The sequence below is a fragment of the Cygnus olor genome, chromosome 20 (genome assembly GCF_009769625.2).
Source record: "Cygnus olor isolate bCygOlo1 chromosome 20, bCygOlo1.pri.v2, whole genome shotgun sequence".
NCBI lineage: Eukaryota > Metazoa > Chordata > Aves > Anseriformes > Anatidae > Cygnus > Cygnus olor.
Window position 1 is genome coordinate 10356086 of NC_049188.1, and position 17737 is coordinate 10373822.

Sequence of the window (17737 nt, forward strand, 5' to 3'; positions counted from 1 at the left end):
GTCTACAATTAGACACGTGGGAGCCACACAGAACTTTGCCACATGCAGTAGAAGTAAACACTTTGTAATTTTGTGATCACAGAACTTCGGAAGATTAATTTTAAACTCTCAAAGGAAGCAAGCATGCATATTTTATTGTACAAAATCTGCCTGAGCCAGAATTACATTTTGGCTGTCTCCCAGAGGAAGAGCCAAGATTGCTTAAGTCTACATAAGATTTCAATTCAGATTTATATTCAGCTATCAACAATTTACATGCTAGCCAGAGAAATGATAGAAATAACAAAAACCCTGTCCACTGAAGTTCTCAGCCATTTAAGAGTACAATGTCATGCTTTTTGCATGAGTTCCGGGGTCCATATTCAGGGCCTGAAGACAGACCTTGATGTCAGCAAACGGTTTCTGTTAACTCCAACAAACATTGGGTCAAGCTATTAATGGAAGCACACAACACTAAATGCAGAACCCCCCCATCCTTGTGTATTTTTTTCTGAATAGCTTTACGTAAGATTTTTGCCTGAATGCACAGTATGAAGTAACTTTCAATTGCCTGTGCAATAGTGTAAACACTTGAAAACCTATCCCCACACCCTGTATATGCAATTTACCTCAGCATGGTGACTGGAATGGTAAAGAATGGCCAACCACCTATGGCACATCAAATGTCATTTTTGATTCAGAAAGCCTAATTGTAGTTGTAACAACCTCCAGAAGAAATTGTCAGAGTAGAATTCATGTGACAGAAGAAAATTACAGGCTAGAAAGCTACCCACAAAAGAGGAAAGCACTTCATTTCTTAAAAGAATTCTAAAATACTGAAGGGGTGGAAATCAAAAGATCTGCTACCTGCTCCGGTGCTGTGAACTGGTTGCTTTGGAGGAGCCAGCTCCATCCCCTTGGAAATCAGTGAAAGTTTCATCTAGTGAGCCAGACTTTGAAGCATCTTGAAACTCTTGGAAGTCATCATCTTCTGGTTTTACTACCTGCATTACAAACAACATGTAAATTGATATACTGTTGTCTCTCCAAATTGTCATATAACATGAAAGCAGATCAGTAATATGGTACACTTAAAAAAAAAAAAAAATCAACAAAACCACAACCCTTTCAACATCAGTAAGCAAAATTAGTATGGTCAGTATTTCCACTTCACCTGCACCTCACCCACTCAACACATACACGGTGTACAGGATTACAGATAGTATGCATGCAGAACAGCTGAGTAAGGAACTCTATTCCCTTCACATTAAATGTATTATTGATCATAGCCATGTAATATTTTAATATAGGATAACTACTAATAATTTAAATCAGTCAATAACTTAAATCAATAGATACATAGAGCAAAACCACCAAAAAGATGAACCATATTTGCAAAACAGCAAAATTGATCTCAACATGATTTACAATGTTGTAAAAAAGAAAAAAAAGAGGGTTTTAGTTTTCAGTTTGCAGCTTCTCCCAAAAACTCTTATTTCTAACTATTCTGTAATCTAACAGATTCTGTAGCGTAGTTTAACCTAAAATTCCATTTTTTGTGCATTACAAAATCCTAACTACAACTGAAATACTCTTTCAATTCAATTAGTTTTTAATGGAGGAAGTTGTACCTCTTATAATGCCACTAGAAAGAAATGGAAAGAACAAAAGGACATTCACAGTGGCATGACTTCACATTTTTAGATGCCACATTCTAGATTCCAGCTTCCTCTTGTTTTTTTTCTTTTTTTTTTTCCTGCTTACTTAAAGCCTGTTGTCATTACGAAGCTTTGAAACATTCAGGCTAATTCTCTTTCCAGGACGGTATTTGCCACACAACAGAAAGAGCTCTAACCTGACTTGGCGGGTAGGATGGCATGAAAGCTCCCGAAGGCTGTGCTGCAGCTCCACCCGCTGGTGCCGTTATGTTCATTCCTATCACAGCTGGTCCAATGCTAAGAGGCATGGAGACAGGTGGTCCAGAGGGCATCAGAGGCTGCTGGCTTACTGTGGCAGGCAGCGACATTGGAAATCCAGTTAAAGTGGGGACAGGGGCAGCTGGAAACTGGTTTAACACATCAGGACTCACTGCAGGTATTCCTCTCTGCAAAGGCAGAAAAGCAAAGACAACTGTATAGTACACATCAGCAAAAAGGCGTATTACATTCTCACTCCCATTTCTAGCTTGTACTATTGAAACCATGGAAGAGCAGGGTTCTGTTCCAGCTTCAGCTAACTCTTCTGAAACACAAAAATGTGATCAAGAGCCTATATAAACAAAATGAACCCTATTCAACACCCTGACTGCTGGAGTTACACCGAGGGCAATGATACCCACCTGGGTGAGCAGAGACATTTGACAGCATTCTTGTTCAGCTTTTAGTAAATCAATCTAGCATGCACAGGCAAGCAAAGCTATGCTGAACTTGGCATGTGCTATATAGTCCACTCCCACGAGATTTTCATTCCCCAAGATACTTTCCTCTTAGTTTTCATACAAGGCTGGTATTTAGAAATAAATGGTAAGAGATGATACTATGCTGACAAAGAATGGAAGACTAAAATTCACACTCCACTGGTTCAGGAGAGAGGTAGCAAGCAAGGGCTAAAATTACAGTCCTACTGAAGTTACAAGGAGAGCTTCTCCTCTGGACTTCAGCAAAGTAGTGTTTTATTTTTTTACAGGTGTGGTACACCATCCATTTGTGCTAGCATGCAATCAGTCTATGACAGATTAGTTAAGTGAATTACCTTTTTGCACTATCCCCAAAGCCTTAGACGTACCTGTGTTACTGCTATCATAGCCAGGACAGAGTACAGCTCTTCTTTCGTGAGCTTCCCAGGGGTGGTGCGGTTGGCTAAAGCCCATATTTGTCCTAGAGTCTCTCTGGGCAATCCAGATGACATCAGGATGGGATACAGCTTAGCTGTATCTATTCCAGCAGGAGTCAAAGTGGTTTCTAAAATTTTCTTATACAACTCTGTTAAGATGGAGTCATCATTAGGCAGTGACAAGTGCTGTTTTCAAGCAAGTTTAAGACTGCACTTCTACTTTATCTCAAACTCAACATTATATCAAATTAATAACATCCAAAAGTGTAAGGTAAGGCAACAACATTCTCATGTTGTATGCCATCATCACATTTCACCTAAATGTGTTATTGGAAGATCTTTATGCACAAGTTTAAAACAAACAAAGAAGAAATACTTTATACAAAATACATTTAGCGCTTTATTACAAAACATGTTTCTTTAATAAAATTGCAGGATAATCCATATAAAAAGATATAACAGTTTTATGTATTTAAATCTCAGTGTAATCAATATTAGCATGGCAAACAGAAAATGAAATGCTATAGTAATTTGCATATATAAGATAAACAGCCTTAAGAAATGGGCCTCCTCAATTAAAAGAGATGCCAAAAACAGACTGCCCATGAAAGCAGTCTTATTAGCAACAGCAACCTCTAACATAATCTGCTTTCATTAGAAATTTTAGGTTAAACATTTAATGTGCTTGAAGAAAATCCTTTTTTCAAATGCAGATAAAGCCACCATAAATGTAACATACCAGAAACACAGGATTCATTTGATGACTGAAGGAAAATGCTTCAAACCAATAAACAGTAACTTAAGCTCACCAAAACATTCACACCTTACATTGCCCACTAAGTTAAATGCCCATTTTCATGTTTACCTGGGACCAAACTATCGTTGTAAATCCAAGGAGGCAACATTTGCTGAATTGGGTCCTGTGAAGGGAATACTCCAACTCCTAAACACATTCCGTTTAGTAAGAAAAAGAAAGACACAGCTGTATTAAGATGCACAGATTCAGAGTATAAAGGTCTTTGAGACTAGATCATAGTTTGGCAGCATCATTTAGCTTTTCAGGCAAAGATTTCAGATAGGAATCACTGTGCTTAGAGGAAAAACAGCTACTGCCGAAATATATATTTCAACATAACAATTAGAATGATTTGGGGGTAACAGCAAGAATACAGTTATATACACAATGAAATAAGGAGCTCCTCGTTTGCCAAATTTCTGGTTGTACAGAAGCTCAAGTCTCGTTGTCTCTTAAAATTGCTTAACAGCCGCAGTGCAGTATCAAAGTAATCTTCCCATCAGCTGCATACTATTAGGACTATTTGAGGAAAAACTAAATTAATACCTTCCAGAAGCATAAGAACCATTCACAACGTTCCTCCAGAAAATCCTTAGTGGGGAAACCCACAAGCAGCCTACTATACTGAACCTCGGCAAGATCTTTTCCCATGTTCCCAAAACATATCCATCGCCTCCTTGCTCCTACACTTCAGAACCAGAAGGTATCACAGCTGCCTTCACTGCTATGAACTTCTGTGTCACCTGCCACTACTCTGTCCCTGTGAACTGATTACTTCCTTCTCCACTACATTAACTCTTCCCCTTGGTCTCACATTTACTTCCCACCTAGCTCCTCCTGAGCAGATTCTGTGCTCATTTTGTATGGAACACGAGAAACTCTGAATCATTTTGGATTTCATGGTCTTTTCTACTCACTCTTTCCCAGTGCACCTCCTCGTCTTCCACACGGATCGTCTCCTGACTGCAATCTAATTTCTAATCATCCTGTAACTCCAAGGACATTTTAACAATCAATTCCTTCCATTTCTCCACCCAAGGAAAAGAAATTTGCTATTTTCTCCAATCTCATTATTATTATTCAGCTTTAACCACTCTTCCATAGACATTTATGCATCCTACCAATTCTTGCTTCTTACCCTTGAATCTCTCTGATAAAATTCAGCCCCTAAAAATCAAATAATGAGAAATGAAAAGGAATTCTGTCATATTTAGTTGATAGATAAGCGAGTCTTATTCAAAACGCTGATAAAATCCAGATGGCTAAAGGTCTGCCATTTTTCAGCATTATCACTTAACCACTGAACTTCTGTTCCTCACAAAGTACTTCAGCTCATCTTTCAAAATACCCTTAACAATATTTAGACGTATTCTTAACTATTGTTGCTCTCCGATTGTATTGAATTTGTGCAAAAACAATGCAATTGACTGAACTATGAATAAATGAACAGCTCCTATTTCATTCTGTATATTCTTCAAAGTCACCTTTAACAATTTACTGTGTATTAAAAAGCCCCTCCATTATTAAAAATGTCTATTCAAACCATTTAATTTCATCCAGTATTAAAACAAACAAACCCATTGGATAAGAAAATACTTGAAAGCAACATATCCAGTGACTGAGAAGAGGAACATACAAGATTATTAATAAAAAGTCATGGTACCTTTAGGCAAAAAATAATTGCTCGAGAAAGTGCCTAATTCAATTATCTACACACCAGAAGCTCTCTCCCCCTTCTCTGTCTCCTCTCACCCTCCAGTAAAGTGAGATGACAAAAAGGGCTACATTTATTTTTATCATACTTGGCTACACTTGAGCTCAGATTTCATGTAACCCTTGAATACAACATCAGAGCACTTACCAAGGCGTACCAGATACCTTGCATTTATTTTGATTGAAATAAAACAAAACCAAACATTTAATAGTCAGCTTTAATAAAATCGAAGCTGGAAATAAAGCTGGTCCAGCTTTTGAAATGTTGATCTCTAAAACACAGATAGTTTTAAACGTAATACATATGAATGGCAAATTGTTTGGGAAATAAATATAGGTGAGCTAAGAGCTTTAAGCTAACAAGATTTTATCCTTTCAAATTTAAAAGGTGGAAAATAACCATGACATTGACCATCTTTAAATAAAAACATAACATTTCTAATTCTCCAAGAAAGAGGACAGAACATTGTAAAACAGAGGACCTGATTAAACAAACGTGTTAAAAGTGATCACAGCAGTAAACTCACGTGGAAAAGTTCAAAGCAAAATCACAGTTGTTACTTTTAGCATAGAGCAGGAGGCCCTGACATTATCCAAGCAGGCGTTCAGAGCAAAATTACGCAGGATTGGTCTTAGAATTAGTGTACAGAGTGTTAGCGTTCAAGCAGCGTCTTATTAAGTTCTGTCAAATGTTTCATTTGCTCACCACACTCTTCAACTGCTATGTTTTGTTCTGAAGCCTTGTGCGCCTCTGCAGCAGTGCTACCACTTTCGTGTCCACCTACAGCATCCCAGTCATTGATGGCTAGACTGGGGCGAACTTGTCTCGCAGCTGAGGCTTTGTGCCCAACTTCAGATGTTTTAAGTTTGGTTTGCTCTTGTTCAGATTCATTTGAGCCATTATCTAAGACTTTCTCCTCCAAGGAAGAGCCTGAATAAACAGCAGGAGGAATTATTTATATTTTGTTATTAACCACCCAGACTGTAATTCCACACCTCCAAACAAAAAGCGTTATTGGTACCACTGACAAATGATGAAGAAGAACACCTGCCCCATCTCAGAACAATAAATAGCACCACGCAGTTCAAACACTTTCATGGTCTGATTCTGCTTTTCACTTACCATGTACACACAACAAATTCAACTAACAAAAAGCAACAAGTTGGGAATAGATTAAACTATTTTCTGTATTAGGAATACTGTTGCATAATCATCTGCGCATCGGTAGCTAAAGCACGATTTAAGGCTCAGGTCCAATATTTACATAAGCAGAATTCTTCACATTAATCTTACCAACATCCACTTAGCCTCCAGGAGAGGAAGCACATAAGTGTTCCACATCAGCATAAGTTATTTTTTATACCACCATTTCAACTCTTCTACTACATGTACTTCAGATGACGCTAGTACACAAGACTTAATTCACTTAAGATCAGCCAGATGCATATTTAACCATCTTTGGATCCACACATGACTTGCTTTTACAGTGCAGTTCTAAGGAAAGCAGGAAGGGGACTCGAATCATCTTTCCCCATGGATCAGCAGGTTTCTACTTAATTGCCTATACATATATCTTTCAGACAAATGAAAAAAAATAAGTAAAGACTCTCCATAGCTCTAAGACAGAAGGTGATATTAAAAAAAAATACTTCAGAGTTACCTGTTTTATGGATATTGGGTGAAGATGCAGAGGTAGGAAAATAAGGAACCTGCCCAAGTGTACCATGCAGGATGGATAACACTGGAGTCTGGGCTGGAGGGAGAGGCTGACCCACAGCCTTTTCTGAAAGCAGTTGCCCAGCCTCAGTACCAGAATGGAAAGGCTGAAAAGGCTGGGAGGCAGGCTGAGGCACCACTTTGGGGATTTCAACAGGCCCTTGTATAAAGTCACTAAATTCTTCATCATCGAGAAAAGCAGAGTGGGAAACAGATACAGCAGAATGGGATGATGTGGGATGATCTGTAAAATGCAATGAACACAATGCAAAGTGATGAGGAAGAAGGTTTTTAAGTGGAAGGGTAGGAAAAATGGCAAATACTAGCTATTCACAGCAAATGGTGAGAAGAAACGGCAACTTGACAGAGATGAGAACAGCGATTATTGTCAGCATAACACATAAGGTAAAACTGAGCAGCCACTTCCAACCGTGCATCTTCTCTCCCATATTTTTACAATGTAAACACTTGGATCGAAGCTTGATTCTTAATACTGGCTATGAAAGTATTCTATTTGGTTTAAACAGACTGGATCAGAATAAATCAAGAGGTAATATTTCGGATTGGACATCCTCAGAAACTCAAAATGTATCATGAGATACAAAAGAAATGTGTATTCATTTAGACAGTTTTCTGCTCAATCCCTTCCTTATTTACCCATTTTAACAGAACTGATATAGGGTGGACAAATCAACAAACAACGGGAAAATGTCAGAAAACACTTGTAACTTCAGAATTATCAAAGAGTAAATCCACAGCAGAGGAAGATTTTACATGGGAGAAAACTTGTCTACATGAGCTTCATTTCAGGCACAGAGCAAGCTATATTATAACCCTCAGGAAATCTTTAGTAATAATTATTAAGAAGTACTAATTACTGAGAAGAGAGAATACCAAAGGCTTCAGTTTGACCATGTCAAGGCAATGGTACACAAGTACTATTGCAGTACTTTGAAGTTTTTATACAATGTTTTGATCATTCTTAACACTTATATGGTATTTCTCAGCTTCAAAAGCACTCTGCAAAACATTAGTTAATGCTTTGAATAGAAAAGAACTCAATTATATCAGTTATAATGGAAAGATAAAGAAAGTTACTATCACTGGTCTGAACAGCCATTACCAATTCCCATGATATTTCACATTATTCGTTTCATATTACACTCTCTTTTGAAGATTATCAAATCTTCTAATAAAAGCTGAAATCTAATATTTTACCCTGATAACCTAAGTGAGTAAACAGTTGCAAGGATGACACGTTATTTTACAAAACATTAATACATTCACTTTACACCACCAAATAAATACTTCTTTCAATTAGTTCCTCCTGCTGAAGATTTCAAATATGAGTTTTATTTTCAGTTGGAAGATAGGAAAAATGACAAACCTGGCTTTTTTGGATGTGATGCTGGTGTCGGGTGCATCTTAGCATCTCTAGAAAAACCATCTAGATTTCCTTTAATGGCTTCCAATGCATCATCCCTGCTTTTTTCACCTGCCTGAAACATGACAGAACACGTTTTGAAAAATTCAGAGCAAAACTCAGTTTCCTTCAATGGCCACACTCGATCAGTACAAAATTTAGCAATGCCTGCTGTTAGATTAAACTTTTCTTCCTCCTGCAACACCTACTTGAAGCATATTAACATCAACTCCCATATTTAGGAAGCATGTATTTTGCAGACTACACAATAACAGCATTGCTCAGTTTTAGACATGCGCTTTATGTACAGGAACAATACATAGACCTCACTCGACTATTTGGAGTCTTGCAGATACAAACCTTTGAGCTCACTGGAAGCGTTCAAAACTTTGGACAAAGTTCACAAACAAGCCACCAAACACACTCTGTTTTAGAAACCTCAGTCTGTTCCCAAATGTTACATACAAGGTTGGTTTAAATTTAGTGTTTCAAATGTTGATTTTATTTTCAGCACCAGCTTTTGTTTACATTATACAAAGAGCATAAGGACTGAATATTCCAGATGCTTTCAAAGATCTAATCTGATGTCTCATGCAAGTTCCCCACTTGCTTGCTTGCCAGCCAAAAAAGAGCACCCCACAAAAGCCATTAAAAAAAAAAAACAACTGAAGAAGTGAACATTGCAGTTATTATTTAGGCCATACCTTAGGTTTCACACTGCTCAGGAGCCTCAACTTCTGCTTCTGCTCTTCAAACTGGCGCCGTTTTCGTTCTTCTTCTAAGAACTTCTGCTGATGCTCAAACCTCTTTCTGAAGCAAAATAATTTTAAAAAAAATCAACAAATAATTTCATTACAATTTCCACGTCAAGCTTCCGCTCAGTTTTTCCACTTCTGTCTCAAATTCAGATGGCTTGGTGCACACATTTCCACCTATCCTCTGAATTGTATGACAGCCCAAAATATTCTACAGCCCTAAATGGACTTCTTTTCTAGAGAAATTACCATTAATATTTTTGCAGTGTCGACTACACTTCCAGACTACATCTCCCTCTTAAAAAAAGAAGAATTTCCCAAGAGTAAATAAAGTGTCACTTACTGTTGTTCTTCTGCAAACTGCTTCTGCATGTCAGGGGTGTACTGCGGGGCTGCTGGGCGCATTCCCAGGAAAGAAGCCTGGCCCATGTAAGGCATTCCAGCTGCCGGCATCGGACCCAAGGGCATGCCCCCCTAGAACAAAAGAAATAATACAGAGATTTTTTTTCTCGCTCACAAATAAAGCCAAACCACTGGCAAATGCACCGTGCCAAATTATGAACTAGCTAGGTCTCCTGAAGTTAAGAGCATTAGGAGTGCTGGATGAGCAGCCTCTGAGCACAACCCGTCACCGAACAAAGCGATGGTCACTCAGTAGATGGCACTCTTCCCTCTCAATAATGAATTACAGTTCTTAAAGGATTTTAGACAGTGAGATGGTCTGCTGGTCAAATGCAAAAAGCAAGACTTGCAGATCCACACAATCTTCCTCAAAGGAAGGAACATTACAGGCATTCTATACACGTGCTTTTTTTTTTTTTTTAACTTTTTTTTTGTTTACTTTTTTTTTTTTTTACTTTTTTTTTTTTTTTGAGTTTTGTTTCCTGCTCTCAGTGATTGCCTAATACTTTTGAATTCCGTGCTGGAGGAGCGCACTCCTAACCAATAACGGATGCTGGCAAGATCTGGCCTGGTCACTTTGCAAACAAAGCTTATCCAGGGAACCAAGGGAGGGAGAAAGTATACAGCAATAGCCAAGAAGAAACTTGTCTGAATAAACTGCATGCATATGAGAAATATTTGCTGATAACCATATTCTGGGACAGTTATAGCAACAAGGCTTGCCTAGTATAGAAGGAGCCAGAAATTAAGTTATTTCTATTACCAGTCATTTTGTATTTGGTATCAGAACATGTAGGAAGAGAATAAAGGCTATTATTTTTAGACCAGCTCTCATAAAATCATCTTCCCACTATAAACTTTACAAAATTAATGTAATAAACTCCAGGTGGGGGTGGGGAGGGAGGGGAGCATAAGGAGATGGCAAGATGCAATATATTCTGGTTGTCACAGCAATTTGGTTACAAAGCCACACCAATACTTTAAATTTCAGCGAAGTGCAAATTTGCACATAAGAACAGATGGTACTAAGCAGAAAACAAATTATTAAAAAATAGAAAATACAGTACTAGCTACTCATGTTTTGTTCTTATTCCTCAATTAGTAACAATAAAGAAAATGTTGCTTTAAGCAAGAAAAAAACAAAGTAACACGGGAACTAGAAAAATGGGAAAACTGGTGTGAGAAAATACAGCACATTTATGAGATTCTTTGTTCCCTATAACAAGGTATTTTAAAAGAAATTTTATGAATTGCCACTTACACTTAAAAATATATACTTCTATTAACTACAGCATTTGAATTACAAAAGGATTTAAAAAATCATTGAGTTGGTCATGACTGGACTGCACACACAGTCACTTCATAACAGTTTTCAAGGGTCTCAGTTAAAATACTGCACAAATGTCACCTTAGCAGTAAGTACGTGAAACCAAAGCAAAAGAGAAAGCATGAAGTAAAATTAAAAAGACAGAAGGGACACACTGTGGGAGTTTTGAATTATAGTTATTTAACAACTCAATAGTATTGCTAACCACACTTTGGAGTAGGTGGCATCTGATAGCTTTTCAAGATCTTGCTGACTTTTTTCCCTTTCCTGTTCAGAAACCATGCTTCTCTTATCACACTTTGATGTCATAACACACACAATGAAATGAAAGTTCAGATTCTGACATCTTTGAGCGGACTACAACATTCAAGGTAAGTTTAACTGATACCATCCTTGCGTTTCTCTCCACTCTACAACAGCGAGTAAGGTTTGCCAAACTCCCCCACTCTCCCTACCCAGATCCCAGTGAAACCTGGAGAATTCATTAAATATCAGAAATATCTTCAAAGAGAATAATTTGAAATATGACGTCCCACTACGAACTAACACCCACGCTCCAGCTTCCAGCCAAGTTCTCCCCTCTCATCTCACCGCAGCTGTGAGAGGGAGACAGCGTCAGCTGTCACCTTTCAGTCGTGCAAAGCACCTCATCTCAGTCGTGTTTCACTGCCACGCACCTGCATGGCCATAGGTCCGGGAGGCATCTGGGACCCGTAATTCATTCCCATCATGCCTGGCATGTTGGACTGCATGACAGGAACCATCGGAAATCCTTGCTGTTGCATAGGAATCATCCCTGCAATAAAACATTATACAAAGCGAGCACCTAGTTAGTGTTAAAGCTCTGTATTTTGTTTAGTGTATAAACTAAACCACCACAGTGAAGCAAATGAAAAAAAAAAAATCTCAGTCTTGCTGGACTGTTTCAGACGTAAAAAACAGGCTAGACTGCAGGCAGCCACAGGATTTCCTTAAGCTAGATACTGGTCAGTCTAAGGGAAGAAATGTTACAGGGTTTCCCCACAACCGAGCTGATGAATCCTCCCACCATCCTAAGGATTCTCCGTGGGTTTCCTTCCGTACGATTTTGAAAGGATCGCTTCCAATTAATGGGATTTAATTAACCAGGTTTACTTGTGCTGATAATTAAATGCCCATTTCTCTTGAAAAGGAAAACTTACAAACTGGTAGCTTTTGCAGATAAACCTTGAGAAATAAAGTCGTCATTTTCACAGTGCAACTTCGCATTCGGAGCTGGCTGGACAACTTGTCCCCAGGTTAATTAGCCCACTACATACATTAGAATGGCTAAAATGTCAGTGAAAGACAAATTTAAACAAAATTGGACAAATCAAGATGGAATTTATTAATTCACTGAACAAAGACAAATGGATTACGTTTCTCATTTTGCTATCTTGGGAGTCCTACACTAAGAAGAAGCACACACTTGCTACCAGCACCCCATGAGACGATTATAACTGAGCATAACTGAGCATCCCATGCAAAAGCACTCCAGGAGGGACACAACAAACTCAGAAGTAACTCATAAATCAGTTCCTGACCCTTTTAATGAGACGATGGTCACTTCCCTGCAAGTTCCCCCTGTATTTTCCATTAATTAAACAAACAGCTCTGCAACGTGAACGAGAACAAAGGCAATTCAAGGTTGTGGCTCTCCTATTGTATTAATACTTCCACACAGGTTGTGACTCTTGTCCCGGGGTCTTGCTGAGCTTTGTAAATATTTACCAGGTCTTGCAACACCCACACAGTATGGGTATACACAGCTGGTGGGTGAAGCATAAAGAGGTTAAATACCACACTCGAAATAATAATAAAAAAAATCTTAAAGGCCAATTTGGGTTCAAACAAACCAGAGATGTAGTTTTTCTGGATCTTTAACCTTGCACTCTGGTAACACTACTACTTTGACGTTGCACAGAAAGTTTTATAAATAGAATTGCAAGATTCAGCTTACCAGTATTGAACTGAAAGGGAAAAAACAGTTAAGGAGTTCACTTAACAATCACACTTCTGAGCAACAGCACTAAGTAGAAGTTCTTTGAAGTTGGTTAATGTATCTAAACAAAGTAATGAATTCAGCGCTCAAAATCTTAAGTTCACACATACCTTGAGGGGGGCCCAAACCACCAGCAACAGGAAACATGAAGCTAGAAGAGGAGGAAAAAAATGGTACATGAAAGTCTGTGATTTGAGCGCAAACAGAAATGAACGAAAAAGCTACCTTGACCTGCGCGTCAACACCACCACTCTAAGTCTCCCCCAGTCTGGTCAGCACATCCATCTGCTGCTGCTGGTCTCACAGATGAGACGCCCGCTAAATTACACAAAAGCACCCCTGCCGGAGATCCCCCGAAACAACCCAGGCTGCAGAGCGATGGAGGATAAGATTTTATCCTCCGTAACAGCACTAAGATGGCTTTGACTCATCCACATCACCCACAGGAGAGCTTTCAGCACCTACGCAGGTTGGGAAGAGGTCAGTTTGTTAATTTGGGCTAGGCCTTTGAGCACTGCAGAATGAATAAGCATCTCCTGTTGGAAGCATCTGATTCAGCAAGACCATTAACTGCACCAGAAAACAGTCCTCAGCTCCTCGGTAACAATTTTCTGCAGAGAAATAAACTGCCCGTGAGACCCTACCACATTCCTGCCTCCGAAATAGGAGCAGCACAATGTAACGTAGCTCCTGTTTTCTCTAGTTACAAGTAAAACAGTGATATGGGAAAGAATATTCATTCCAGTATCAAGCTCCAAGCACACCTTCAGGAAGAACTGTTGAAAATTCAACCAAAATTATAACGGAAAACACTAGTCCTCACTTTCGCATGGAAGCACGTGCTGTGCTGCCAGACTGGAAAAGGAGGGACCTGGTTTCAAAGGCTCCCTTGCAAGCGACTCAGAAGCGTACGTCAGCAGTAATTTACCAAATAGGAACTTCATCCAGTGTCCCAGCCAGCTATTACATCAAAACACCACGCAGAGACAAACACATTTATAGATATTCGATATCCCTCAGCACGACGGTGGATTTAAAAGAAACTGCCGAAGAGCAAAGGAAGAAAAGCCACCATAATTGACTGCAGACAGTTTTGCAAAACCTGCAGGAAATCAGAAAGCCAGTCTGATTTATATTTATAAAAGGGCTGTGCAATATAAATACAAAGACAAAATAAGGAATTTAGCTCGTGGTTAAATGCATAATTTAATCGCAGCTACTCGCTGCACAGACAGCGGGGTACGTGGTCACCACGACAACCCTTATTACTCCTCATTTCATCCTCTAACTCGGAACCTTCGCCATACTTTGGCTTTTCTTTTACCCTAATCACCATGCTACGTTTTAATTTCTCCTTCCACAGCTAACATACGCTTATGTCTTCGAGCAGGTCTAGGACTTTATCACCCTTAATCACAACAATTTGAGGTTCTTCTGTTTGAAACGCTGGGCAGACACACACTGCCTCCTCTCCAAGCGAGCGCTGGGATTATCAGGATTGGATTCAATTCACTTTAAACTGTGACTCAATTCACCGGTGTTCAGGTCGCTCATTTTGATCCACTCCTCGGAGTACAAACACTAGTATTATGAAGACAAACAGCTTACTAAAACTCACAGGGGGATCCATGACTGAACTCCTATATTGCTCAGGAAAACTGCTTTCTCCACTGAAGGGCTGAAGCCCAGTGAATGAACTGGATTTTGCCTGCACTGGGTTTCACCCATGGAAACAGTTTTGCCTGTGAGGCTGTCAGTACAGAGGGCCATCTCGAACACAGAGCCTCTTAAAATGCAGGTAATGTCAGACGTGTAAAGCTCCTGTCATACGCCAGATCTACTAGTACAGCAATTTTAAGCTTCTTTAAAAAATACCTTTCTTTGTCTCTTCTGAATTATAAAATACTTAATTTTGAAAAGCTCACAAGTATCAAAAAATGTTCTTCGCTTTTTGTTGCCCCTTCTTGTTGAGGAGCCCGATCAAAGCAGAGTTCTTCCAAATTAACAAACATAATACAAACTGAACAAGCATGGCAAGATACCCCTGCTTGTTGGGAGCAAATAAGGTACAGAGTATTAAATATTTATCCCTTTCTACTGAGCTCCTGATTTATTTATAAGTCTCAGTTGAAAAAAAAAAAAAAAACAACGACAAAAACCAAACAAAAAACCCTGCAGCTAATTAGAGGGCACTGGAAGAAGAGGTAGTTAACAAAAGTGGCAAAGCAAGCTCCTTTAGCACAGTTCTCCCCATGTGCAGCCAGGATTCATCTCAGACCTTGCCCCGCGATTTAGCTGTGCAATTGCCTACAGATCATCCACATGCAAACGTACATAATCCCTACCAAGTTTTTAAACACAAAAAACAGGAGCTTTATTTCTAAACTGATTTTGGGGGACGCAAACGAAAAGGTATATCCACACATCTAGTTAAAACAGCTGATTAGCATCACTGAAAAGGAAAGCTAACTCTCAGCCATTTCTTAGATAAAACTGAAGCACTGCAGAAAGCCGCAGAACTTGATAAACTATATTGATAAAAGTAACAGCAGCAGCAGCAGCTTTCTTCTAAAGAAGGCATTTTAATTGCAGGTATCTCAAAATTACAACACTGACAAGAACGAAGAATAAGCAGATGACACGACAACAGAGCAGTCTTTAAAAAAAAGGGGGGGGGGAGGGCATGCTGAAATAAGTCTGTAAGGACCAGTACACCACTTAAGGCCTAAAAAAGCACTCGCAGCTAGTTGCCAGCACGCTCCAGAATTACCAAATGCACTTTCTAGACCGATGGAAAGCTTCATGACCGCAGTTGTTTAAAACAGACCAGTTCACTACTATCAAGTGTGCTTTTTAATAGGAGTTCTTATTCCTTGTTATTTCCAAAGGGGATTTAATTGCAGCTGCAGGCTTCTCTGTTGTTCTCAGAAGTGGAAGCTCTCCACCAGCTAGGTTGATGCAACTAGATGCAATACTTTAAGTAACGCAGTACGAAATGTAATACACGTCATATACTCTGCACAAAACAGAATAAGCATAAGGAATGTGAAGCAATCACACTAGGACAGAACTCTTAAAGCAGTAATATAAATCTGTAAAATCTTATCGGGTGTCTTAAATATCAAAACCGAAAATCAGGTTCAGCCAAAACGCAGGAGCTCAGGGAGAAGCGACTCCCTTTCTGTATTCGTACTTTACTTAAAAAGCTCCAAACTATATGTAATATTTCTCTATCTACAAGTGGATTTTCAAACCCTCTCGCTCCCAATGAGTAAATCCTCAGTCTACCAACACACTGCAGACTAAGCATATTTTTCACTGTATTTCCACCCAGAAACCCACAGGAATGAAAGTGAAACAAGCAAAGAAACCCCAACACACAAAACGAATCTCTGCCTCCAGACTTCTTCCTCCAAGAAACCAGAACACTAACAATGGGAAACAATGACTCTAGGTTGCTTTTATTCTTCTAAGCCTGCAGTTGGTTGACAACGTTTTTGCTACTTTCTTTCTTACATGCTAAACAGACAGAGGTGCTCTAAGAGGTTACAGGGTTTGTGCAGCCCCTCACAAGAACCCTTTCAGAGTTACAGGTATGGGGAAATACCAAGATAGCCACCTGCCCCTTCCAAAACACGCAGGCACATAAATAAACACCCACTGCGGCCCCTCTCCTCCAGGTGCTTTGGGAGCGGCAGTCCCAGAGCCCCTGGGGGGAGCAGGGCAGCCCCCCGAGAAGCCCCCGCATGCTGACACCGACAGAGCCGCAGGCTTCAGGTAGCCAGGGTGACTCAACCCGTTCAAATTGCCTTTGTCAAAAGACGAATTTACCCAACCGCCCTAGAAGTAGGACGACGGATAAATAGCACGCAAGAGCCTATGTTAAATATACACGTATATCACCAAGTCTTCAAAGACAGCAAAATGCAAGGCTCCCTCTCCTTCCAAAACCCACAACGACACAATAAAACCTCTCACTCGCTGCTGTTCCTTCCTCCTGACACCATTCCCCAGACCCCCACCTCGCTGGAGGGCCCTTCCCCATCGCCCCCCGAGCCCCCCGGCCTCCGACGAGCCACGCAGGAACAAATCCCCTCCTGCCCAGACATCTGAGACTGCAGCCGCGGGTCGCTGAGGGGGCTCCCGGGGCCGTGAGGGGGCTCCCCGCAGCCCCCCACTCCCAGCACACCGGCCCCGGGCCCCCCTCACCGCCCACCCTGCCCGGGGCCGCCCTCCTCATCTTCATCCTCATCCTCACCTTCATCCTCACCCTCACCCTCACCCTCCTCGCCCCCCTCCCCGCAGCCCCGCTCCCCTCCCGGCCCCGGCCCCGCCGACCACCGACCTGGCTCCCCCCGCGCCTCCCGGCGCCCCGCCGCCCCCCGGCGCCCCGCCGCCGCCCCCCGCTCCGGGCCCGGCCCGCAGCGCCATCTTCCCGCTCCGGCCCCGCTCCCAGCTGGGCCGCGGCGGCGGCGGCTTCCGGGGCCGGGCCCCAGCCTCGGCCCGCCCCCGGCCCGGCGGAGCCCCGCAGCGGGGCGGAGGAGGAGGAGGAGCCGGGGACGCCGGTTCGGGCCGCGGCGGTGCCGAGGAGCCGGGCCCCGGGCGGCCGCCCGTGTAGCCGGGCCTCGCAGCTGAAGCCCGCCTGGCCTTGCCTTCCGCTCAGGAGCTTTCCCACCGCTGCACGTCGTGGCACAGAAAGCAGAAGCCCTCGCTCCGCCGCCCGAGGTGTTTTCACAATCGGAAGCAGCGGCAAGAGCAGCCCAGCTCCCCGCC

General features: G+C 41.1%; 1 protein-coding gene across 9 annotated transcripts in view; it reads right to left on the reverse strand.

Annotated features, from left to right (window-relative positions):
* Positions 1-17395, reverse strand: part of SYNRG (synergin gamma) — a 43268-nt gene extending 25873 nt beyond the window's left edge. For 3 of the 9 annotated variants that reach the window (XM_040532357.1, XM_040532356.1, XM_040532359.1), the window contains exons 1-12: positions 17310-17395; positions 13075-13115; positions 11622-11740; positions 9559-9689; positions 9165-9270; positions 8425-8536; positions 6982-7281; positions 6027-6251; positions 3677-3754; positions 2764-2960; positions 1835-2083; positions 847-983 (exon numbers count right to left, since the gene is read on the reverse strand). In XM_040532357.1, the coding sequence (XP_040388291.1) occupies positions 847-983; positions 1835-2083; positions 2764-2960; positions 3677-3754; positions 6027-6251; positions 6982-7281; positions 8425-8536; positions 9165-9270; positions 9559-9689; positions 11622-11740; positions 13075-13115; positions 17310-17395 (1781 nt within the window). Of the gene's footprint in view, positions 1-846; positions 984-1834; positions 2084-2763; positions 2961-3676; positions 3755-6026; positions 6252-6981; positions 7282-8424; positions 8537-9164; positions 9271-9558; positions 9690-11621; positions 11741-13074; positions 13116-13787; positions 13811-17309 lie in introns of those variants that run through there. The other 6 variants (XM_040532364.1, XM_040532363.1, XM_040532358.1 and 3 more) reach the window with 5 other exon arrangements.
* Positions 17396-17737: the final 342 nt, after the last annotated feature.